General features: G+C 42.9%; 1 protein-coding gene and 1 long non-coding RNA gene across 5 annotated transcripts; one reads left to right on the top strand and one right to left on the bottom strand.

Annotated features, from left to right (window-relative positions):
- Positions 1-1566: 1566 nt before the first annotated feature.
- Positions 1567-3912, bottom strand: LOC145658654 (uncharacterized). Its single transcript, XR_014124340.1, has 3 exons — positions 3851-3912; positions 3251-3368; positions 1567-2403 (listed from the first exon to the last, which is right to left on the bottom strand). It is a non-coding gene; the product is annotated as an uncharacterized LOC145658654 (long non-coding RNA).
- A 15-nt stretch (positions 3913-3927) lies between these two features.
- On the top strand, positions 3928-15825 carry cdc42ep1b (CDC42 effector protein (Rho GTPase binding) 1b). 4 transcript variants are annotated; one of them, XM_081716745.1, is made up of 4 exons: positions 3928-4078; positions 9207-9348; positions 9765-10275; positions 12639-15825. In XM_081716745.1, the coding sequence occupies exons 3-4, from the start codon at positions 9828-9830 to the stop codon at positions 13244-13246; spliced, it is 1056 nt and encodes a 351-aa protein (XP_081572871.1). In that variant the 5' UTR covers positions 3928-4078; positions 9207-9348; positions 9765-9827; the 3' UTR covers positions 13247-15825. The 4 variants fall into 4 exon arrangements, with proteins under 4 accessions (XP_081572871.1, XP_026888112.2, XP_081572869.1 ...); XM_027032311.3 differs by having other exon boundaries at positions 9207-10275; XM_081716743.1 differs by lacking the exon at positions 3928-4078 and adding an exon at positions 5821-7844 and having other exon boundaries at positions 9207-10275.
- The last annotated feature ends 11178 nt before the right edge of the window (positions 15826-27003 follow it).

The raw sequence follows: 27003 nt of genomic DNA on the forward strand, positions 1-27003 counted from the left end.
TCAGGACAAAAGTGTGTGGTGACTATAGAAAAAACACAGAAAAACCAAGGCAAATGACCTCATATTTCTGAAGGACCAGTTAATTGCTTTTTTTTAAATGTATTTTTAAAATTTAATGTTTGAAAACATTTATTTTTGGTTATTGAGGCTGAGGTCAGGTTTGGAGTTAGAACATTCTTATTATGCACAAGCATTTTTATGCTACATATTTGTAGTTAGGGCAGGGGTTTGTGAAGGCTGTTGGAGGTTTGTGTGAGGTCATTTGGAGGTAGTGAGGTCTGTGTCTGGGCTGTGCACCTGGGTAAGCTGTGGTAAGGGATCAGGGCAGGTCTGAGGCCTCACTCAGCCTGAGAGCCAAGCAGCAGATGCCGTGAAGGGCTGAAGAACAACAGAACACATTTATGCAGAAGAGGAGCTTTGAGAATCAGTGAGCTGCTTTGTAGCAGAGAAACCTGTTTCCCAAGAAAAATGTCAGGGAGAGGGAGAGTAAGAGCAGAAGTACGGTGGAATCTGAATGGTGTCTGCCCACATATGACCTCACGAGGACCTGAATGGTGTCTGCCCAAACCACCTCACATGACCTGAGTGTTGTCATATTTATTGTTTACGATTGCGTTCTTCTTTTGTGTTGCATCTTTTGTATCAATAACTACCGCCCTGTCGCCCTCACATCAGTCTTGATGAAGTGCTTTGAAAAGCTAGTCAGAGACTTCATCACATCTTCACTGCCAGCCTCCATGGACCCACTGCAGTTTGCATACTGCCACAACCGCTCCACTGATGATGCAATTGCACATCTGCTCCACACTACACTGACTCACCTGGACAAAGGGAGGGGAAATTATGTTAAAATGCTATTTGTCGACTACAGTTCAGCATTTAACACTATCATCCCCTCCCTACTCACTACTAAGTTAGGGGATCTAGGACTGCATACATCCCTGTGCGACTGGATCTCCAACTTCCTAACAGACAGACCACAATCAGTACGGGTGGGCAACTGCGCCTCATCCACCCTCACCCTCAGCACTGGAGCTCCTCAGGGTTGTGTCCTAAGCCCCCTGCTCTACTCACTGTACACCTACGGCTGCACAGCCATTTCCAGCTCCACCATCATTGTCAAGTTTGCTGACGACACCGTTGTCATGGGTCTGATCTCGGACAACGACGAGAGGGCCTACCTGGAGGAGATTAAACACCTGGAAAACTGGTGCCATCTTTACCACCTCAGATGCCTAAGAGACCACAGACTGCCCTCCAAGGTACTGCGGAACTTCTACACCTGCACTATCGAGAGTATCCTCATGGGGAACATCACAGTCTGGTCTGGGAATAGCACCAAGCAGGACAGACAAGCACTCCAAAGCGTAGTGTGTTCAGCAGAGCGCATCACTCACACGGAACTTCCTGACCTGCAGACCATCTACTACAAGCGGTGCCAGACCAAGGCCAGGAGGATTGTGAAGGACCCCACCCAACCCAACAATAGACGCTTCTTTCTGTTGCGGTCAGGGAGGCGCTTTCGCTCCCTGAAGACCAAGACAGAGAGGCTGAAGAGGAGCTTCTTCCCACAGGCCATTCGGGCCCTGAATCAGGGAAACTGATAAGCTGTGGGGACCACCACCACCATGTAACATAACTGTATATCTGTATATATATATTTATATTCAATTACCTTGTTACACAACAACTGTAGATATGTTATTATACGAAATGGATCTGTACATTCTGTAGATTGTGTACATATATACACAACCATATACATTGTACATTGTGTATATAATCATAATATACATATATTGTACATACATTGTTAATATATTTTGTACATACATAGAATATATATATTTATCTTTGCATATATATATTTCACATATAGAGAATGTCTATATTTCTCTATGCACCCCTGTTTTCTTTTCCTCAGTTTGGACAGAGCACTCTCCACCATTTCACTTCGAGTTATACTGTGTATGACTAAGTATGTGATGAATAAACCAAACTTGAACTTGAATCATAGTCCTGGAGGAATGTTGTTTTGTTTCACTGTAAACCTGTATAAAACTGGAATGACAATAAACCACCTCTTGAATTGCCTTGACCTCTTAAATTGACAATATAGCTGCACCAGTAATTGAACACATCAGTGGTTGGGGTGTATATAGTTGGTGTGGAGTGTATAGAGATTGAGCAGGTTATATACAGTCAGGGGGTGGATTATATACAGGTGGAGTGGAACATATGATCAAGGGGCAGGGCAGGTGTGGCAGATCAGGTTTATACTGATTGAACACAGACTGATGACTCTGAAACGCTGATGCAGACTTCCCTGCAGGCTCCCTCTCCTCCAGTATACTTTAGAGGCAGCTCAAATCATACATGGCTGAAACCCATGCACAGAGAGGCCTGAGCACAATCAAAACACACAATGAAATCAACAGTGAACACGATAATATAAGAGTTTGAGTTCCTTTTTGTATTTCCTTTTGTATATTTGCAGGGACGAGGCAAGAGGCAAAATACAGATGCAGGAGGTTTTTAAAAAACGAGGGAGGCAAATAAAACAGAGACATGGGAAAAACACTAAGGCAAAGTAACACACAGACTAAACAAACAAATACAAGGAGGACGATAATGGGGATAACTCCACACATAGACCAAACTTACCAAAATAACCAACCACATGGGAAACCAAACACAGGGCTTAAATAACCAAGACAATTAAGCACTAACCAGACACAGGTTAACATATGAACAGGGAAAACCAAAACAAGGACTGGAATCAAGTAACAGACAAGGGGCAGAGAAAATGAAACCAAAAAATGGAACGAGGAAGTAAAGGAAAGTAAAATAGACACGACTGGGAAACTATGAAAACAGGCACACTAGGAGGGTGGCCAAACCTGACACTTTTTCAAGAATGTAGATATGACCCTGTTCAATGGTACTGCATTGCAATAAGTCTTAATACCTGAGGTCAGTGCATTATCTACCATGGTTAATGGTGCTATGAAGCTCCTGTGTGATGGTGCAGGTCACAGGACCTGATGAACACCACCTGTGTAGATGGGTAAAATCATCTCTGTGTGTTTAGGACATGGTTTAGGGTGTGTGTGGTAATGTTTTGAGAGTAGGAGAACGTGGATATCATTTTTAAAGTGTGTGTGTGTGTGTGTATGTGTGTGTGTGTGTGTGTGTGTGTGTGTGTGTGTGTGTGTGTGTGTGTGTGTGTGTGTGTGTGTGCATTACTCACTCCTCGGATGCAGGTAAGGGCTTGCTGGGTGACGCAGACAGAAGATTCATCAGGTCAGGAGGGAAAAGATGAGAGTGCAGAGAACTGCATGAATCCCAGAACGCTGATTCAGTGTCTTCTAAACATGCACACACGCACACATACACACACACACACACACACATACACAAAGACAAGATACGTGCTTCCAACTAGTGACCTGAGTGACCTGAATGAAAAAAGGCATTCTCCCTTTTGTATGAAAGTGATCAAGCTGGGGCACACAGAGGTCAACAGTCAGCTCCAGAATTAGACCATTTACAGAGTATCCTGGAATCCAGAACCTCATCACTGGAGTGGTGCACAGCTGCAGTGTGTCTGTAGCACACACTCATTCTGTTCTGCCCTTTCTCAGAAATCATGTTATCCAGATCAAGGCAGGTCACTATTTTGCAAGCAACATTTCTTAATACGTCTTTAACAGCGTGTTGCACTGTCTATTAGTGTGTCGTATTAGGTTATGTTTATGAATAATTATAGTTGTCTGAAAAAAAGCCAGCAGCCCTTGGAAAATAATTACTGAAAACAAAACATTTGATGTACATATCCAAAAGCAATTACAGTTAAAGCTTCTCGACGGTCAGTGCAGTTCCGGTTCCTTCGCACGCTAAGACTCGCTGCCGCCCACCCCTCTACCGTCGTCCCCGCGTCTCGACACACAAACGTACAGCGCATTGCTCTGCTCAACTTCAACTGCGAGTTATGAGCACGCCCGAAACTGCTTTTACTCACACCCAGAAGAAGACCGTTTTTTAGTTTCGTGTTTTTATTGCCTTTTTTTTTTTACTGGTAAGTTTTTCTAGGGCGTTTGGAATTGTGATTTATACTTATTGTACTTATTATTTATAGCGATATTGACGATAGCTAAGTAAATAGCGAAATGATGAGTGAACTATATTTACACACGGATTAGGAAATACATAGTGGTGTCGTATCTAAATTCAGTTGTAGAAGCCCTCTGTGGAAAAAAAAATGTGTGTGCGTCCGTGGAAAGCCGTTACTGATCTTGGCTACTTCTGGAGAATTGTGTGATATATCTCCATATATATAATACACTGGGTTGTGAACAAAAATACCTGGCAGACGCATGCGCTTATTCGTGTATTAATTTATTTAGATTTTGGTCAGGATGAGGATAACTATTATGCTGAAAGCGAGAGAGAGAGAGAGAGAGAGAGAGAGAGAGAGAGAGATTCGTGACGGTAGGGGCGAGGGGTTGCTATTTGTATAGAACGTTCTGGTGATGCACCGTACTGTAGTGCTTAATTTCGGTTTTCGTGCTAAACAAACAGAGCAGAATTCGCACAGTGATGGACTGTGGTTGTGATGGATTGCGAGGGATTGTGATATACTGTGATGGATTGATTATGATGTACTGTATTTGACTGTGATCAAAAACTTGGACTGTGTACTTGGATTGTGATGGAGTATAATGGATAAATTGGATTGTGATTATTATGCATATGTAAAACAGTGTGGCTCAGACAGATGTGTCGCAACCACATGCAGAGGTTTTTCATGCCTCCAGCAGTTCTGAGCAGCCCTGTGATTGTGCTTTGTTCCTCTACCTCTTACTGTCCCTCTGCCTGTATCTGTACCTATGCTCATGTCTATCCCTCCGCCTGTGCAGAGACCTTCAGCAAGTTTGATGTGCTCATCACCTGCCTCCTTCAGTCATATATTTGCCACATGCTAGACCCAAGTATACAGTGACAACTGTGATTTATTCCAGTGGCATCTGCTCATGAGCAGAAATTGCTAGAAATATCTTTTCAGCCATGGGGTTTGTCAGCATGTGCAAAAAGAAAGACAAGCTCTGAACCAGCATAAGACAATTAGCCTAATCATAATTTCTTTCTGTATTTACATTGTTTTGTTTATTTCTTATGACTAAAAATTTACTATATGTAAAAAATATTTTGAATAATGGAAAAAAAACCAACTTTTTTTTTAAAAAGCTTTCTTTCTGTGCCTGTATGATCCAGTAATAATCAGCGACACATATGACCTGCTGGATCAAACCTTGACCTTCTGGGTAATAATTCACAGAGGGCATGTATCTGATGTTGACTGATTCTGTCTATGAGAGCCACGTATCTGTTTGTGATTGATTCTCTCTGTAAGAGGCATGTCTCTGATGTCACTGAGAAACACCCCACTAGAAACCTAATTCTGTCAGAATATCATTGATGTTGATGGTCCAGAACAACTGGTGTGGAGTCAGTGGTGTAACCAGTCCAGAGTAACTGATGTGACTCTGATTTTAGAGGTGATGGGAACCGAAAACCTAGTCTACCCTGTGGTTTGTGCTGCCATGGCTTTGTGTGTGTGTGTGTGTGTATGTGTGTGTGTGTTTGTATGTGGGTGTGCATGTGCGTGTGTTTCTGCGTTTCCCCAATTCTCCAGCTGTCTATCCTCACACAGAGAAGGGCTCAACCCACATTATTCACTCTCTCTTCACTCTCTGCATTCCCCCCCCCCCCCCCCCCCCCATGCATACACACAGTGCTTGAACTTCTACATGTATGGTTAACTGACTTTAGTACCGTTCACTGTAATTTTAGCAGAAAACACTAAAATAATTAAAAACACTGTATAATAATTAATGGGCTTTTGACATTTAGAAAAACTTCCTTGACACAGAGAGAGAGAGAGAGAGAGACAGAGAGAGAGAGAGAGAGAGAGAGAGAGAGAGAGAGAGAGAGAGAGAGAGATTACTGTGTCACTGTGGTCATTGAACCACAGTAGTATTGAACTCTTAGGGGAACTCTTAGTTTGTTGTGGGACTTTTTAAAGAAAAATAACAGAAAAAAATCTTTAAAAGATTTGTCACAGAGAGATCTCCAAATGGGTGTTCTATATTGAGAGATTTAAATGCATAACACACACACACACACACACACACACACACACACACACACACACACACACACAACTATGCTGGGTGGTGCCACGTTGCATGATTTTGGTGTATTTTTGACAGAGAGCAACTCCAACCCAAATACACCAGCCTGCTGGAACAGCCAAGCATGGAACAGATACACAGCACACTGGCAAACATGGAACAGATACACAACACACTGGCAAACATGGAACAGATACAAGAGCAAAGGGAAAAACAGGCTTGACTGAGCAGAGTTTGTTTGTAATCAGACACAGCACTCCCTTTATGGAGGTGGTTGTACAGGTGGTCCAATAGCATCCTTTTCTCTCTCTCTCTTTCTTTCTCTCTCTCTGTCTCAAACATTGTTCTCATTACTCTTGTTCCTTCCATGCTGGAAAGGAAATCAAATTGTTTGTGGGTGGGTCTATAGACTGGTGGTACTGTTAAACTCATGATGTGTGACACAGCTCCACATACCTGGGCTGCATGCATTTGTTTATACAAGTTTATGTGTGTGTTTGTGTGTGTGTGTGTGTGTGTGGTATTGACACCCTGCTTGAAGCCATTCATGCAAAGCAGCTTTGCATGGTCATATCTATGCATGTGTGTAGGATATGAGAGATATTATTATTAGTTTGCTTTATTGCTGGTCAGGCTTTACTGGGGGTTGTGAGCAGAGTACAAAGGACTTTACCCCACTGAAGCTGTTTACAGACAGGCAGTTGAAACAGAGGACAGAATCATTCATCATCTCTTCCTAAAATGTCTGTGTGTTCACTGGGCCTTCCTAAAAATGCTAAATGTTCTGGAATTCTCCAGACCTGTTGATCACTCCACATCCATCTCTTCATCACACCAACATCACCATCTCTCTGTCCCTCCATCTCTGCAACAAACCACTTCATCCCTTCATCCATCCATCCTTCCATCACACCAATACTCCACCAGTGCATCCCTCTATTTCTCTATCACACTGCCTCTCAGTGATACTAATCTTCCTATTCTTCTGTCCTCCACCATATTAGATTAGTGAGATCACTGCCTTGGCAGGAGAGTGAGAATGTGTGCGTTCAGGCTTATGTGTGTGTGTGTATTCACTCATTTAAAAGTCATGTGATTGTAGATTTGGAACATCATATTTATTATGAAGTAATCAATGGGTTTAGTTTAGGTCAGAATGCTGACTGATGTTGGAGCTGGATATGACTAGTCTACTCTAACTCCCCCGCAAGAGGCCAGCTAGATGGTAGGGTACTGAAGGAGAGTAGTGGATTGAAGGCATAAATGGATTAAAGTAAAGTGACAGACAGAACAAGAGAGGGAGCAATAATCTGGCTAATCCAGGTCAGTCAGGCCAATCTCAGCAGAACCCTCTGTTATGAAGCCCTGTGAGACGGTGACAGCAGATAGACAGAGATTACAGTCCGTCCTCACATTCCCTGAGAGAAAAACCCACCACAGTTCCATCCTGGTCGAGAGAAACACACACCACTGTTGCAGAGGGAGAGAGAGAGAGATGGGTTGAGAGAGACAGAGAAAGAAGAAAACAGAGAGAGACAGAGAAAGGCAGAGCTGATAGACTGATAGAGAATAAATCCTCAGGAATCAAGGCACAGAGACACTGTATCAGAAACTGTGAGAGAGTCCATCCTGCTATAAAAGAAGCAAGAGGTGAATAGTGTTGGAGGAAATGAAACACACAGCCCTTACACACTGCAGTTAAACATTGCAGTTACACACAGTACTTACACACAGCCCTTACACACTGCAGTTATACACTGCAGTTACACACAGTACATGCACACAGCCCTTACACACTGCACTTATACACTACACTTACACACAGCCCTTACACACTGCACCTAAACACAGTACTTACACACAGCCCTTACACACAACCTTTATACAATGCACTTATACACTGCAGTTACAAACAGTACTTACACACAGCCCTTACACACTGCACTTACACACTGCACTTATACACTGCAGTTACACACAGTACTTACACACAGCCCTTACACACTGCAGTTATACACAGTACTTACACACAGCCCTTACACACTGCAGTTACAAACAGTACTTACACACAGCCCTTACACACTGCACTTACACACTGCACTTATACACTGCAGTTACACACAGTACTTACACACAGCCCTTACACACTGCAGTTATACACAGTACTTACACACAGCCCTTACACACTGCAGTTACAAACAGTACTTACACACAGCCCTTACATACTGCACTTATACACTACACTTACACACAGCCCTTACACACAGCACCTAAACACAATACTTACACACAGCCCTTACAAACTGCACTTACACACTGCACCTAAACACAGTACTTACACACAGCCTTTACACAATGCACTTATACACTGCACTTACACACAGTATCACCACTGTTAAAGTTGTGCTGGGAATCACTACAAGGGATTTGTTGCATAACATCTGCAGAAACATCACATCTAGGCATCATATCTGAGAAGACCAAAGGAGGTTGGTCAAGTTATTACACTAATAATAATGCAGACAAACATGTGTGTACTTGTGTTTGTGTGTTAACAAGGGTAGAGTGTATCAGCAGGTTTGATCATGCCACCAGCGTGCTGAATAGGTAAAAACACACTGGTGGAGAGAGAGAGAGAGAGAGAGAGAGAGAGAGAGAGAGACACACACACACACAGGGAGAGTGAGACAGAGAAAGATAGAAAGAGAGACAGAGAGAGAGACAGAGAGAGAGAGAGATGGAGAGAGGGACAGAGAGAGAGAGAGAGAAATGGAGAGAGAGACAGAGAGAGACACAGAAAGAGAGAGTGGTAGCATTGGTTAGGGTGCAGCCTGTCAAGAGCTGTTTCAAACAGCCTATTAACCTCAATGAGTTGTTCATAAACGTCCAGGGGAGTGTGGAGGTGAAATGAGGGTCATGACGTTTAGTGCAGCCCAACAAACTCTGTGACTGGCCTGTTCTAATAAATAACATGTATTCTTTTGTGTATTCTTTTTGCTCACATCTTACAAGACTTCCTGCTAACACTGCCAGGCCCCCACGAGCAGCACCACGGCAGAAACTGCTCAGAGAATCTTCAGACGGCCAGATGGTAAATCTGAGAGAGAGAAGACTATCCACTCTATCACTGCGTACCCCCAAACACACTCCTGCAGTGAGTTTTCACTTCGCAGCACAGAACAGACTGATCCTCACCCACTGTGGACTACACAGACCAGACTGATCCTCACCCACTGTGGACTAAATTTTTCAGGCACCAGAGGAACGTGTTAGGTCAGTCAGACACACTCACAATGTTAGAGTGGTCTGAGGAGACAGCATGAAGTGACACTGTGCTAAACAGTATGAGGCACCTTAAAGACAGTGTGGCGAGACACTGTGCTACACAGTCTGAGGCACATTAAAGACAGCACAGAGAGATTCTTTATCATCTGCATGAGCACATTTCAGCACATTTTTACTGCTAATATAAGTCAGACCTCAGACCTCAGGATATATTATGGTCATTTACTTTATGAATATTTTCATATCAGGAAACTCTAACCCTCCGTTGCAAATTCTTTCTTGGAGTTAAAGGGATTGTGACCACCTCCTGTGGATCCGTGCCTGAAAGGGATCTTATTTTCTGTCTCCATGAATCTGGGCAAGCTTGCAGACTTTAAGGGCCTGGTGCCGGCGACTCAGGGCAAGCGGCACTATAAGCGCGAGCTCTCAGCAGACATGATCAGCCCGCCCCTCGGGGACTTCCGTCACACCATGCATGTGGGGCACGGTGGCGATATCTTCGGTGACACCTCGTTTCTTAGTAACCATGGAGGTGGTGGAGGGGCTGAGGGTGAGGGCTCCGGCTGCAAGGCGACAGGTTTTTTCTCACGCACACTACGGCATATTAGGAGGAACCCCCAGGCCAGGTTGACAGGAGAGTCAGATGACCTGTCCCCATCGCCTCCGCCCGTATCACCCATCATAAAGAATGCCATCTCCTTACCACAGCTGTCCCTAACCACACCCAACGGCCACACACAGGGGGCGCTGTTCCCCACCTCCAGCAGCTCTCCGGAACAGCCACTCTACTCTTACGGTAAGGCACACAGAGAAAAGTCAGCTGACAGGAAACCCAAATATCACACATGTTTGTGTGGTTATCTGTGGTTAGGTCTCTCTGATGGGGACCTCCTCTGACTGTGTCTCCAGATAAGCAATGAACACTTTGCCTGTTACTGAGTTATCTTTAATCACTATGACAACACCAGAGTGCGATTATAGCCACAAACACACATACATAGACTCACAAATGCCTGAGGCTCAGACAGCCATGGCATTCCTCCCCTCTGTCTGAATAACTGAATGAGCATGGGCAGCATGGAGGCTCGGAGGTTAACACGTTGCCTCTCAGCACCAGGGCCTTGGGTTTGTGTCCCTATCTGGGTGGCGTTTCTATGTTGTCCTTGTGTCTGTGCAGGTTATATATATATATATATATATATATATATATATATATATATATATATATATATATATATATATGTCTCATCTCATACTCAAGGACACTGTAAAATGTCCTTGAGTATGAGAAAGGTGCTACGATAATAAGGATGTGAAGATTTGCATTTGACCAGGTGTTTCTGTACATGAGCTTGAATGTGTTTGTGTTCAGTTTTCATTTCAGAATGGCTGGAATTCCCCCCTTGTCCTGAGAGTACTTACCCAATGCTGAAAGAATTCAGCCCCCCAAAAGAAAGCGCTTAGAGTGTGTAAGCACAGTTTGAGTGTGTGTGTGTGTGAGATAGCACAACAAATACTGGCAGTTTAAGTGTGTGTGTGTGTCTGTGTATGTAAGATAGCACAACAAATACTGGCAGTTTAAGTGTGTGTGTGTGTGTGTGTAAGATAGCACAACAAATACTGGCAGTTTAAGTGTGTGTGTGTGTGTGTGTGTGAGATAGCACAACAAATACTGGCAGTGTGTGTGTGTGTGTGGTTGTGAGTGTGTGTGACACAGCACATACTGGCATTGTTTGTGTAGGTTTGCACAACACTGAGCTACAAACACAGATCCTAAATGGTTATTAATGATCTTTGCCCCTACAGTGTGTCCAGTGTATTTGTTTTAAATAATAATAATAATAATACTAATAATAATAATAATAATAAAAGCGCTACCACCATCACCAATAATAGTAATAAAAAAAAAATTAAAAAAAACAGATAACAGTTTTATAGTAACTTTAACAAGTCAATAAGACATTAGCAAGGTATTGTAACTATTTAAACATTGTAAACTATTAAACTATGTAAATGTTTAGCAAAGAGGACTGTGTGGAGGGGTCGGGGTGTGTTTTGTGTGTGTGTGTGTTGGGGGAGTAATGTTGAGAGGAGAGCTTGTCTCAGCTAATCTGTAGCTACATCACTAGGTGATGACATGTTGCGACATATTTTGCAGCAAGCTTTGATGTGTGACCTGCTCCAAGAAAGATTTGTCATTTTTCATGTTGGGTCATATTACTAAAATGGATTATGTTTTTTTTTATTTTTAATGTGAAATTGTCATGTATGTTTTTACATTTGTTACAGTAAAGAAGGAAGTGTATCTCTGTTTCACCTGTCATACAGTGAACGCATCTTCTTTTCTCTCTCACTCTGTCTCACTCCATCTCTCTGCCACTCTCGGGCTCACTCTATCTCTCTCTGTCTCCCTCCCTCTTTCTCTCTTTGTCTCTCACTGTCTCTTTCCTAGCCCCGAGGTGCTCACTGGGCCACATAAATTGTCCCCAGTAGCTCCCAAAGTGAGCTCATACATAATGTGTGTGTATGTATCTGAATGAATGAGTGGAATGACCATGTCATAAGACACCCAGCACTTCTAAAGCTGTTTGCCACTGCCACCTTGTGGACACCATGGCACAGTGCAGACAGTGGCCCAGCAAAGAGGACATTTTATTGGGTTATTCAAAGATTACACAGTTGTAGTACAAAGGAAATGATAATTACATTACTACATCATTATAATATAATTACATCATTATAATAATTAGAACTTTGGTTTAATTTGGTTTAGAACTTTGCTTTTCTCTATGATGTCTTAATTTGCTTGTGTGACTAATGCTGATAAAAACATGTTCAAAAGACATCAGATGAATTCTGTATTTTTTACATACTCCACCATGTACTTTTTAATGATTTGGAGGCACTTTTGGTTAAGAAACTTAAATTTTCCCTGAGCTATTTTGAACTATTGTGCTTGAGATACTGTGTTTGAACTGCTGTGCTTGAACTACTATGTTTGAGCTACTGTGTTTGCTGTAATGACATGAAACTGCTGTGATATCATGGCTCTGCTGTGACATCACAGCTATTCTGTGATTTCATGACTCTGCTGTAATGTAGTGGCTATGCCACAACATCATGGTTCTGTTGTGATTTAATGGTTCTGTTCTCCTCCAGGCCTCCAGTCGGGCTTTGTTACGTTGCCTCGTCTGACTCGCCATGACAGGAACTTGGCAGAATCACCACCACTAACTGAATATTACCATGGTTCTCTGCCAGACGGCATCAATCTTCCCCTCGCACGCTCCGATTCCCTCACCTCCTTCACCGTCGACCTTGGCCCTTCCCTCATGACTGAGCTCCTGAGTTTGATTGACAGCTCATGTAGCTTCACCAGGACCAACCAGGACCTGAAGGAGGAGGAGAAAGAGGAGGAGCCAAACTCATTGTTTGATATGCTGGAGGGGAGCTCGCATGTGTGCTTGCATGCTGCTTCTATAACTTCTAGCCCGCAGATGGACAGTGTTAACAGCAGAGGGCGCTCTTGCAGCCCAGACCGGGTCCAGCAGCGCACAGAGAGGGATGAGAATGGGGCTGCTCTTAAAAGGGCAATGCCAGATGCTTCTCTGTGGTCCCCAGTGAGAGTGGAGCCCATTATGGAAGCTGAGAGGTTCCAGCAGGCAACCGATTTACTGGCACGTCATTATGGAGGAGGTAGCATCTTAAAGGGGCGACAGAGGTCACCATTCACCTTCCCTGAAGAAGAGGAGGAAATCAAAGTCTGAATATGGAGGAAAAGTATTAAAAAACACAGCCTTCTGTACAATACATTAAACCTGGAGGAAAGGGTGAAAAGAAGTCCACTGGTTCTATTGAACTTATTTCTGTCTTTTCTTAGATAAAACTAAACACTTGTTTGATGTCACCACAAGATGATTTTAAGAAGCACAGTAGTTAACCGTGATATGCAACCCTCTGCAAACACACTGAAGAGAGTGGAAATAAGGAAATGAATGAAAACATTTACCATCACTTACATTTTTTTTTTATTTTGTGTTTTTCCAAGTCTTCAACAGGGAAGCATTATGATATCTCAGATGGTTTCTGTGTAAAGACTACCCCCCAGCAGCTGTTCAGTGTTGAGTATGGAACTCTCACTATCACTGTTCCTAATGTATTCTGTTCACTACTGTCTGTATTTAACTCACACTATCACTGTCCCTAATGTATTATGTTACCTGCAGTCCCGCAAAAATGTTTTCACTGGCTTTTGTAACATTCACTACAATGTCATATAGTATTTAATATTCTTAATTATGTTCTTATAACTTGTGGCATAAGTACCATCCATGTAAATAAACCACACATTTGTGATGCACTTAAAGAAATATATATTATGATAATACAACATTTTGGAAAGTGCAGGTGTACAGTTTTCTTACAGTGAGCAAGTTATAGACAGCTATAATGTATGTAATGTATATAATACAGCAGGTAATAGAGAGCTCTACTATAATATATAATATAACAGGTTATAGACAGCTCTACTACACAATTACAAGTTATATAGTGGGGGAGAGAGGGTTGATCTTTATAAATGAATTATATAAAGGAGTTTTATATAAATTATATAAAAGCATGTGTTTACAAGTGCATTTCCTCTCTGAGTGTGTATAAGACATAATCTGTAATAAAGCTAGAACTTAATTAGGTAGTGTAATTCTGCCACCACCTTTATTAAGTGGGGAAAGTACAGTTTAAGAGCAAAGGCACCATACACACACACACACACACACACACACACACACACACACACACACACACACACACACACACACACAAACACACACAAACACCCTAATATCCACACACACTCACTACACACTAACCCAGAACACTACCTCCCTAATATCCACACACTCACTACACACTAACCCAGAACACTACCTCCCTAATATCCACACACTCACTACACACTAACCGAGAACACTACCTACCGAATATCCACACACTCACTACACACTAACTCAGAACACTACCTACCGAATATCCACACACACTCACTACATGCTAACCCAGATGCCATTCATATGCATATGCCTATATGTGCATATTGTCAGTTTTTTTAATAGACAGAGACAAATTCAGTATAAAATTACAGTTTAATTAGGGGCAATTCAAAAACAAGGGTCAATACAATTAGCGGCACAGAGCAAACAGGTCCAAAGGGAATTGGCAAGAGAATATCCTAAACAGGCAGATAATCCAATAATCCAAAATAGAAACAAGACAATAAACTACAACACAGAAATGCAAGGCTAGCAATCGAGACTTTGCAATGACAGATAGAGACAATAGGATATATATTGGGTGAACATATTGAGAAGAACAAGACACAGGTGAGTTTATAACAGGTGACTGGGACCATACAGGAGGTTTATGGGATGTGTAGTCTGCAGTAGACCGAGTAGCCGCAGAGGGCTTTTGGCATATAGGCATACATGAAATATGTGATATGCATACATGTGTAAGATGAGGTACTAAAATGGGTTTGAGAGGGTGAACTTGGCTGGAATAATACAATACTGAATGATGCCGTACTGAATGACATTGACCAGGCTAAGATTCCAGTATGAGGTGTCGTGTGAATGACAGGGAGTAGAATAAGATTCAAGTACAATGAAATAAGGTGTCGTGTGAATGACAGTCTAAGAATCCAGTATAAGGCATCATATGCGGGCAATACCAAGGCGATATATCAGTGGTTGGAGTGATGCCATCACATATGCAGCAACTTCAGATGGACAAAGTGCAATAGTGACAATACCGATGCTTTGTAAGCAGAGCCAATATGGATACATCAACAATAGCAACTGTTGTGATGAGGGATTAGAGGGTGTGCAGTAGAGATACTTCATGTGTCACGATTAGTCCCTTCCATCTTCCATCTGTGTTCCATGATTTCCCTGGCTTGTGTTTTTTAGTTCCATGCCATAGTTTCGTTTTCTCCGCCCCTCGTTTGCTTTTCCACACCTGTCCCTCATATCGTTCATATATTTAAACCCTGTCTTGAGCCCTGTATTTGCTGTTCATTGCATGTTTATTTGAATCTATGTGTTTATGTGTTTAGTTTCTGAAAGCCTGTCTCTGTATACCTGTAAGTTTGTACTCCGTGTATCCTAGCCTTCATGTTTCTTAGCCCCGAGTTTTCCCTAGTCTTTGTTATAGCCCAATTCCCCTTTGCCTTTGTGTGTTTTGTTTGTTTGATCATGTATCCCTGTAATCTCCGTATTGGCTCTATGACCCTGGATGCTACAACGACTCTGATTTTGGATTTGCCCATAATAAATCTCGCTCTTCTCCACACATGCGTCCGCCTCCTTACCGCTCACCGTTACATTGTCCTTCCTAGATCTTCAGAAATTCAAGGCTGTTTATTCAGCACACACTAAATAGAAATAAAGATGCAGACTCTGGAATTAATGGAAGAGAAGAGCTGGTCCCGTCTTTATTCTGAGCTCAATGTTACAAATGAGGCCTTGTCTGGAGAATGTCTAACAGTCTCAGGTGGGCTTTATACATTTTCTTCATCACTATTTTAATTTTTTCATAAAAGCTTGTCCAGGTTCCACTATTGTTCTCCAAACCAAACATCATTCAATGTATGCAAATTGATATCCACTACTTCCTATCTTAGTTTGAGGCCAGTTTACAACTTGTAATAATAATAATAATAATAATAATAATAATTTTCCCCATAGAATTAGGTTAGGGAATGCGCCTCAATGCATTCCCTAGGTTAGTGTCATGGTTGGCTGACCATCCAGCAGGAGGGAGACACCCACGCCTGCTTGAGATCACACCACTTACCTGCACCGCTCTCAATCACCTGTTATTAATTATCTTCACCTGTTCCCTATGTTCATCTGCACCTATTTAAACCCACACGTCCCAGAAGACAGCACTGCACATTAGTGGACTACAGACCTGAGTCTTGATGCGTTGTTGTGCAATCTTCTTGGAGAGATTATTTTGTCTTTTGTTTTGTCAGTGCTTTCTATAGTTATTCTCCAATGGATAATAAAGAGCACTTCTTTGCAACCCCATGTGATGCTGGCAGCACAGAGGGAGCAAGAGATGTGGTTGCTAGAAGGTGCTCTTTATTTTCCATAACTAAAGGCACTAGCGTATAGCCACAAAAATGAAACAAAAGGTAAGTGCTTGTCGTGGTTTTTTATGTTGGTTCCCCAACAGGTAATTCGCTAATGCGCAGCACAGTCCCTGCTGACCTGCGGGTTGAAATAGTGGAAGGGAGAAACAAGGGACAGGTGCACATCGTTAGTAGGCTGGTGATTGGGAGTGGGGTAGGTGTTTACTGTGATCCTCCCAGCGAGTGGGCGTGTTCCTCCCCGCCAAGCTTCTGGAGCACGGCCGGCCTGTGGGGAGCAGGTTTCTGTGGGTGTTCCCAGTGGAAGGAGGTGATGAAGTCAGGGTCCAACACCTTGGGGGCCGGCACCCAGCCCGTACCCCTCCCAGTCCACCAGGTACTGCAAGTCCAAGGTCCTCCTCCGAGAGTCTAGCAAGGCCCTCACCTTGCAAGCTAGCTTACCACCAATCTCCAGCAGCGGGGGTGAAGCTCCTGATGGGCTCCCCTGCTCCAAGAGGGGACCCTCCACCATGGGCTTCAGGGCAGACACATGGAAGACCCTGGAGGCCCAGCTATCTCTTGGCAGACCCAACCTGTAGGTCACCTCATTCACCAAACTTATGATATACGGACCCTCAAATTTGGCCCACAGTTTGCCTGAAGGACCCGCCTGGCCATCCTTGGTGGTGGCCCACACTCTCTGTCCTGGCTCGAATTGCAGAGTCACTCCCCGCTTTTGGTCCACCTTTCTTTTGAAGGCTGCGATGGCGAAGCGCAGTCTTCTGTGGGTCTCAAACCTGCTTGCTGTGTCTGCACCACTGCTCAACAGACGGCTGGACTGACGCCATTGGGTTCCAGGTATAAAGGGGGGGCTGGTACCCTAAAACACATTCAACTGGTGTTGGCCTTTTTCCAACATGACACAGTTTTGTGCGTATTCGGCCCACACTAGGTATACACTCTAGGTGTCTGGATGTCATTGGGAGAACATATGAAGGGTCTTTCTTGGTTTACCCTTTCCACTTGGCCATTGGACTGGGGATGGTAACCTGACATCAGATTCATGGTAATATTCAGTTTCCCAAGCAGTTCCTTCCACAGTCTTGAGGTGAACTGAGCACCCCTGTCTGAGACAATGTCCTTGGACAACCTAAACTGTCTGAAGACATGGCAGAAGAGCAAGTCCACTGTCTCCAAGGCTATGGATAGGCCTTTTAGCGGGATGATCCTAACCATTTTGAAGAAGTGAGCCACAATCACCAAAATGGTTGTGTTCCCCTCAGAGGCAGGCAGGTCCATGACAAAATCTATCGAGATGGGGACCAACTCCCCCACTGAGGAGTGGGGGAGTAGCTTACCAGCAGGAGGAGTGCACAAGTTGCTGCGGGTGCAGTCGGTGCACGAGGACACATACCTGATGATGTCCCTGTGCATGGCAGGCCACCAGTATCTTGCACTCAACAGATGCGTGGTGTGCGTCCATCCCGGAAGTCCTGTCCCCACAGATGAGTGTGCCCAGGTGATGAGGTCCCCATGATGTCTAAGTGGGAGATACAGCCGGTTGGGTGGACATTGGGGGTTCACATGAGGTAGGGAGCATTGGTTCCTGACGGGTAGGCTGTGCCTCAGCATGATGTTGCCAGGAAAGAAAAATGCGATGACGGATGCGCTCTCCTGGCAACATCATGCTGAGGCCCAGTCTTCCAGTCAGGAACTGGTGCTCCCTCCCTCCCTCCCTCCCTCCCTCCCTCGTGTGTGTGTGTGTGTGTGTGTGTGTGGTCAATTAAGATTCCTTTAATTGTTTCATGAGTACACTTAATGGTTCATGTTTACAATTTAGAGCTCATGACAGAACTGAGATTGATTTAAAATCTTTTCAGTTCCTCCAGTTTCAAAGATGGTGTCTATCAATGAGTGTTGAAACAAGGTATTCATAGTGGACTCAACTGTTATGAATCTTAAAAAGGAGAATTTAAAAAGGATCATTTCTGGAACATCAAAGTCACCCCTCTGCTGTTCTCCAGACCAACCCATTTTTATAAAACAAGTCCACCCACCAAACCCACACAGCTAGGCATAACTCCACCCACCAAACCAACACATTTGGGGAGAACTCCACCCACCAAACACACAGCTAGGCAGAGCTCCACCCACCAAACCCACACATTTAGGGAGAGCTCCACCCACCAAACCCACACAGCTGGGCAGAGTAGATGTCAAAAGTTTTGTTTCCTGAACATCTGCCAACTTGATGTTATTTCCTTTTCGCAGGCAGTTAAGGTGTTTCTGTTCAAAGTGGTTTATATGCAACTATCCCTGCTACTTTTGTCATTTTCTGATGCGCACACCACTCCTTTCCCAGCTCCAGAATACATTTTCTTCTGCTTATGTTAATGGTCATGCACTGTCTGTACAAAATATGTGCATGAATTGCATCTGTGTACAAATACTGTTGCAGTATATGTGCTGTCAGTTGTTTTAGTAGGTATATCTTACATGTGGGCACTCACCAAGACAAATTCCTTGTATGTGTATACACATATTTGGCAGAATAAAGTGATTCTGAGCCCTCTGCTGTACACCCTGCACACCTGTGACTGCATCACCAAACATCATAGATATCACATCACTAGTTTGTTGATGACACTACAGCCGTGGGTCTCAATACCAGCTCAAAAGAAGATAAAGGAGAAAAGAGCCAAAAGAAAAGAGGTTTTGCACAGATATGTTTTATATAACCCACAATGTTATGTAACTGAAATGGCAAACATTCTCTTATTATTCTCTTACTTGGGTAAACCAAGCACGTATTGCCTACAATGGAGATTTGTGAAGTTCAGCATGTGTTTACATCATTATCTAGACGATACCTAGAATACTTAGAATATTTGTACCTAGAATATTTTTTAAAAACTTTCTTTTTTTTCTTTTTGTTTTACACCATTACATGGTTTATTTAAATGTTAATCAGTAGTCATTTTTGTTCATTTTGGTCAAATGGTCTCTCGCTTCTATAGTAGATTTGGCCTTTCTGTCGATAGGCAGAACCAATTAATTGTGCACGAACAGAGAAAAACATGCTGATTGTGTGGGCAAGCTTACAGCTAAAGACATGGACATTAGAAATCATTTTTTCTGAACAGATATACTGCATAATATGCTGCATGAACAAACACAATACAGATTCATATGGCATTCTAAAGGGATTTCAGTGTGAATTGAAGGAACAGAGATGGTTTCACTCCATTGGTTGGCCTGTATGTTTACTTGTGAATATGTTATGGTTGATAGTTTTGTTTTTATAATAATACTGTGGCAGGCTTCTGGTTAATGACTATATTTTAGCTTCATTGTCCAGCACCAATCAAGCGTGCACAGTTTTAATTTTTGCATTGTAGCCTCTGAAATTCTCACCAGAACCTTTAACATTTCACATGCAACTTCTGCTCTGTTACTCAAGATTTTCAGATAGTCTGGGTTTACAGTGAAACTAGGCAGTCCTGTCAGAGACCAAGCTCAACTTCAAGGGTCATAATGTAATAATATGGTTTACCTTTACCTCCAACACAGTTTAAGTTTTTTTAATTCGGTAGCCTGTAAGTGCTTCTTTCACAATATTATAGAACACAAGTCACTTTATAGATTGTGCTTTATTTATGTGACTCTCAGGATGTTTAAGCTGAAATAAGGTTTATCCTACTGTCATTTTACTACTACTACTACTACTACTACTACTACTACTACTAGCAACAATAATCTATGTATATGGAAGTTTAAATACTATGGTTTGAATAACTGAGTATGTTGAAAAGGTTAAAAAAAAATAGCTTATGCCTTTCCAACATCCCACTACAGCCAGTCACAACCTTTCATTAAAACATTAAAACTATTCTGTTAAAACATTAGACTCGTAACGTTGGATGTTATGTGGAGCGGAACTCACTAGGGATGCCATAAAGAATGTGACTAATAGAATATAATTAATAAGAGATTTAATAACAAACATACAAACAAGAGCAGAACAAAGGACAGACAGAACAACAGGCTAACAAGGTGAGTGCGAGAACTGGGTAAAAGGGGTGTAAACACTTAGGGAAGACCATCATAACAATGATAAATATAACTAGAACTAAAGGGGAATACACAGAACTGGGTTACTTATGACTGACCAACATAAACACAGGTAAGTGGAACTAAAAAGGAAAGCCAGACAACACTTGCATACATGAACAGGGAAAGAGAAACCTAAACAAAGCTAAGAGACGAGAGAACATCGACTGGGAAAAAAGAGCAAACAAGCAAATATTAATATGGGGAAAGCAGCGTCAACAATGAGGGTAACTAAACAGGGAGCGCGGGGAGAAAGTACATCAGAACAAGAAATGAAGAGCTAGAAACGAGCTCAAGCAGGAAATACCTAAACACAATGAAGGACAAACAAGAGACACAGAAACAAAGTTTAACTAGAACTACAATTAGGGACAAACTCGGAACAACTGGAGACAAAGGGGAGGAGGCACGGAACCATGGAAACTGATGAAAACCCAGAAGTGACTAGGTTGCTCGGGAAACGGAGAATGCTCAGGTCTACCGGCGTGACAGTCTCAGGATCATACCCTGAAACTGGTTACCTCAAATGGTATCAGCATTTCAACCATTGCTAAAGAATCAGCTCGTTCAGACCACTACTACAGTTTATTTGATATATGGACCTCACTAGACACCAAGATGGGGACAGGGTGGATGAGGCCTCAGAGGCTATCTGCAGAAGATGAATGTATGAGAGGAGCAGCCGATTCAATTTCCACTGCTAAACTGTCACAAAAGATCCAACTTAAACCTGCCTTTGGCTCAGCACTCCTGTACTACAGTACCAGCAAACACTGGAAGATGCACAGGGCACAATTTTTTTAGCTTAACATTTTAAACCCCTGAGTACAGCTGCCCTTACTGCCTAGAATATCCCATAAACAAGTTTGACTCCACATACCATGACCTTGGTGCTAATTTCAGAGGCACAGAAAACCCACAAAAACATTCAAAAGAATCATATAAGTACTTAACGTAAACCTGAGGTTTCCTTCAGGGGAAAGCTAGTAGAAGCTGAATCGTTACTTCCTAACCTACCCACTCAGATTCACTCTGTAAGCTATATAGGAGTGGATACAATGGTAAAACAGTTTTCAACATAAAAAAAAAAAAAAAAAAGATTAGAGATGGGCTCCCTAAACGTGGCTTGTTTAGGAACAAGATTTCGTAAAAAAATGTACACGTAATTTAGTACATTTACAAGCTATGTATGCATATTTAGTATGGATATATTATAAAGTAATGCACAATTACAAGTGTCATGATTTTTAATTTTTGTGGGCACAGTAACATGCTGTATATACTGTAATATAACAAAAATAGGCTTGTTACTGTGAACTAAATGAACAATTAGAGTGCATCCTGTCCCCTATTTCGGTCTGGCTCCAGTAACTCAAACACCACAGGTGATGTTCTCTCTGGCCAGACAGAGGGAGAAGTATTGCCTGGAGTTACATATCCCCACCAATGCCAAAATGCCTCCTTCATTGCCTGGAGAAGGGGTAACCTTAGTGGGTCAGGTGACGTGCCAAAAATCACGATTGGTCAATGAACCAGGTGTATACTAGATCAACCTGTTAGAAACAACCTTGGACTGCTCTGGTCCACCCCCCTGGTGATGGGGAACGAATATGTTGTGCAGTGTGTCTAGAACGGTGGTGATGTGGGCAATGTTGTAGGGACCGAGAGTAGCATAATGAAGAATGACACAATTCTTACTAATGGCTGCACACAATGTGATGTCACTTCCACGATGCCCAGGGACAGTGAAAATAGTACTTTATGACACTTCCTATAGCATAGCAGCTCAGATTAGACTATGTTAGAGTTCCCTACAATGTGGCTCCCCTTTTATAATAACTATACTATATCAGTACTGCTACATTTTTTTCTTTTCCTGTCTTGTTTATTTTTAGATAGTTGATAAGCCATGTCAAATACGTTCTGGAGTTGGTGATAGATTAATGTCTCATTTTCAATCTGCATATCATGTCTGAAGATGTTGCACTTGCTATATCGTTTACATATTTCTACTTACTCAACGATTTTGCTCTCTATTTTTTCTGATGGATCTCTGAATAAAGTGTGCATGCTTCTCAGCATCTCTGACTCAGTGTCATTAATTCTTAGAAACGTGCCCCAGGGCCCTGAGGAGGAACAAAACACAGGTGAGATCTGATGGTGGGACCAGAGGGACAGATTAAGGAAAATAGGGAATTTTTCCTTACAGACTCAATGCCCTGCCATTGTCAAGCAAATGGTTAACCAAACTGGCCCTGATCTCATTCATAACAGTTGCTCTTCCTTTCTCTAATATTGGTCTTCATTGTTATCCAAACCAACATATCTAAAGTGATGCCTTTTCATAGTTCTCAGGCTCTGATTTATAAGTGTACAAATTAGCCACAACAGTTTTCACCATTGAGGACTAGGTTTGGGTAATTGATAAATGGCTGTTGCCTTTGCTTAGCAGTATTTTCCAAAAGAAACACAGCATTTTCAGTTGTGAATTGTGTCTACTATTGAGGACTATGTTTAATATTTTGCAAAAAAAAGTGGTTTAGAATTGCAAAATGACTGTAAAGCAGAGAATGTGCATATGGTTACTGTACCAGATCAGTAACCATGTACCAGGTACGCTTCATAAGTTAGTGGTTTCAATAGTCATGTAACAAGTACCACTTTTTATGTCTTCGCAACTGCAGAAAACTGTAATAACACACTCCACTATGAGCAGGCTGTTTTCATACTAAATTGTGTTTTTGCTTTTTAAAAAAAATATATGACCACTACTAGTTTCTGATCACGGTTAAGTTTCTTCATATTCTCCTCCCTGTCTTCCCATTAGATTGTAAGGTAGGCTCGAACCCAGGTCAGCTAGGTGATGACACCAACAACCTATTGGGTAAGTAACCATGCTCTAACAATGGTGAGCCCATGTGCAGAACAGTTAAATCTTGGATCAGGTAAAGCAAAAGGAAAAAACTAAACACCACACCGAGCGTGGAAAAAGGGAGAACAATGGACGCCAAGAAGAAATGGCAAGAAATGGCAACCCCGATGCACTGGGGAAAACCAAACTAAAACTTCCCAAACAAAACCAGAAAACAGGGAGGAATTTGAATGGCTAAGGCAAGTCTCGGGAGAGAGACAGACTCAATAGGGAAAACTGCAGAGGGGAGGGGATGTATAAAACACAGACACCCATGCAGCACAGAAGCAAGGTGTAGCACAAGGGGAGAAAACTGGAGAGGAGGGAATGTGTAAAATCACAAACACCCTTGCAGACAAGAAGCGAGGTGTAGCACAAGGGCTCACCGACCTCAATACCTGAAGTTACCAGCTAAGAGCTTGACTCATAACATTGGCAAAGATCCAGCACTGAATGACTGGGTCACTGGGTTTATATAAGGTCTAGCCCAGCTGTTGGGTGTTAAGCCTGATTAGATTAGTGATGTGCCTGACCCAAGGCCTCCTTCTGGTGGCCGGAGGGGACCTCGACCTTGCACCAACCCTTACATAGATAGGACTGGTATGGCTATAACTATGAAGAAGTGATTCAGGCAGCAAGTGAACCTCTGCTTTTTGGAGATCAGACCATCATTGATTCCCAGTAATATTTTTTTTAGGGACACAGAGAAACAAATTCCTATGATGCTTTTGCATCCATCGGACTGGTCCAAATTCCTACCTTGGGCAGAAATAGCACAGAACTCACTCACTAGTTCTTCCTCCAGCCCATACCCCTCCCAGTTGATGAGGCCCAAACCCCTCCCAGAGGCTGACCCTGACGTCTGCGGGTATCCAGGATCTCATGTACCAAATAGGCAGGCTGACCCTCTACATCCAGAGAAGCCGGAGGGGCAACAGGGGCAGAGCCTACCGAGAAGGGCCTATAGTGTACTGACTTGACTATCGAGACATGGAACGTAGGGTTAATGCAGTTGTTAGAAGGGAGCTGTACTCTATAGGAGACCAGGTTGACTCTCCTGAGCACCTTGAAATGACAGATGTAGCATGGACTCAGTTTCCAGCAAGAGGACCCCATTCTCATGTTCTGAGTGGATACCCACACCGGGATGGGATGGAACATTGGTGCAAGTTGACAGTGGCGGTTAGCAAACCTTTGTTGAGATTGCATAGCGCAGTGTAACTGAATGTGTGCCTCCTCCCAGGTCTTGGCACTGTTCTTCAACCAGTGGTCCAGTGCAGGAAGATCTCTGGGGGCCTCGTCCCAGGGGCAGAAGGCTGGTTGTAAACCTAAGTCACACTGAAAAGGAGTCAGTTGTGTAGATGAATGTTTAAGGGAATTGCATGCATACTCTGCCCACAGTAAGTATTGAGACCAGGCAGAATGTGTGGTGCAGTACTGTCAGAGGAATCTTCCCAACTCCTGATTCATCCTCTCCACCTCACCGTTGGACTGCTGGTGATGGCTTGAGGAGAGGTTGCAATGATACTGAGCTTCTCACAGAACCGTCTACAATAATGAGATGTGAATTGAGAACCTCGGTTGGATACTACTTCCTCCAGCAGCCTGAAAATTCGGAATACAATAGTATATATAATGTCTGCAGTATCCTTCGCTGTGGGCAGAGAGGGGAATGATCGGCACATCTTCGAAATCCTATCCACTACTACCATAATCATGAAATTTCCTTCTGAGACCAGTAGGTCTGTGACAAACTCCATGGAGAGATGACACCATGGGCGCTTGGGTATTGGCAAGAGATGCAGTTCCCCTGTAGGGAGAGCTCGCGGAGTGCGAGACTAAGCACATGTCGGACACGACTTGACATAATCCCATACATCGTCAATGAGGGATCCCTGGGTGCCCTGTACACAGAGACATATGTGCCCATCTCACAAGGTTACCTTGTAGACTCATGGGTACATACTGTCTCCCTGGAGGGCATTCAGCTCGGGCTGGATCCTTGCTTACGGCCTCTTCTAACTCCTGTGGAAAAGCCCATTGAATCAGAGCCAGGAAACTGTGTTCCAGGCGGATGCTCTCAATACTCTCAGGTCTTTCCTCCTTTTCATGTAGGCGATATGTGTATCTGCCTTCCTGTTCTTAGAGCCTGGGAGGTAGGAGACAGAAAAGAAGATGTTATGCAACCATGGTCTTTTTTGTTTAAGCATACTCAGATACGAGCTAAAATGAACAGCCTTGGCTTATGTTTGTTTTTTTGCTTCTACTGGAACAAATACAAAACACGCATGGAAGTTGGATCTTGAGATAAGATAAACATGGAGGGAAGTTAGCCAAGTACCTGTCCATACTTGAGGCCTCACAGACTGCTGAGCAAAGGTGCCAGACTGAAGAGGCATAAGGGAAAAGGAAGCATCACATAGCATTAGAGAATCTGTGTGCATACCACAGCAACAAGTCTCCATCACGCTAGCAGATATCCAAGAATGGATCTGAAGTTTGAAGTATCAAGTATGACTGGACAACTCCATGCCATGACATTGTCCATGCCTACTGGAAGTTCAAAAAGAAGATGGTAATGAGACAGACAGATAAGATGGTAATCGAAGACATAATGCTGGATAAACAGCAGAAGAGGACCGTAGTGATAGATGTGGCAATGCCGAGTGATAGCCACATCAGGAACAAGAAATACAAAAAACTCAAGAAATAGCAAGGGCTGAAAGAAGAGCTGGAAGAGATGTGGAGGGTAAAGGCAACTGTGGTACCTGTGGTAATGTGACCCCCAAACTGGGAGAGAGAGTGTGTGTGTGTGTGTGTGTGTGTGTGTGTGTGTGTGTGTGTGTGTGTGTGTGTGTGTGTAAGATGAACCAGTAAAAGGCTTTGAGAGGGGGAACTTTGCATACACTGATGAATGGTGCAGTACTAAATCATGCAGTACTGAATGACAGTGAACAGGCTTAGATTCCAGTATAAGGTGTCATGTGTAAATGACAACTATCAGACTAATATTCCAGCATAAGGTGTCATGTGCTGACAATACCAAGGAGATATGTCAGTGGGCAGTGTCATGGCATGGCCCACTCTCCTAGACTCCTCCCCGTGTGTGTGTCTGTCCATCATCATGCCCCTGCTGTGGTAATTGTCCATGTTACACCTGTTTGTTGTTATGTTCCTTGTTAACACATGTATTTGAATCCCTATTGTTCTGCTGTCTGGTGTTGGTGTTTTTTACATATCGTACCCAGTGTTTTTCACATCTCGTAAACTAACAAGTGTTGTTTAATGTTGATGGACGTTGTAATGTTACTATTTTGTGAGTCTTACTCTGTTTGTCGTGTTGTTGTATTTAGTTTGTCTCTGTCATATTAATA

Source organism: Electrophorus electricus, chromosome 6 (genome assembly GCF_041902795.1).
Source record: "Electrophorus electricus isolate QZ-2024a chromosome 6, ASM4190279v1, whole genome shotgun sequence".
In the NCBI taxonomy this organism is placed as follows: Eukaryota; Metazoa; Chordata; class Actinopteri; order Gymnotiformes; family Gymnotidae; genus Electrophorus; species Electrophorus electricus.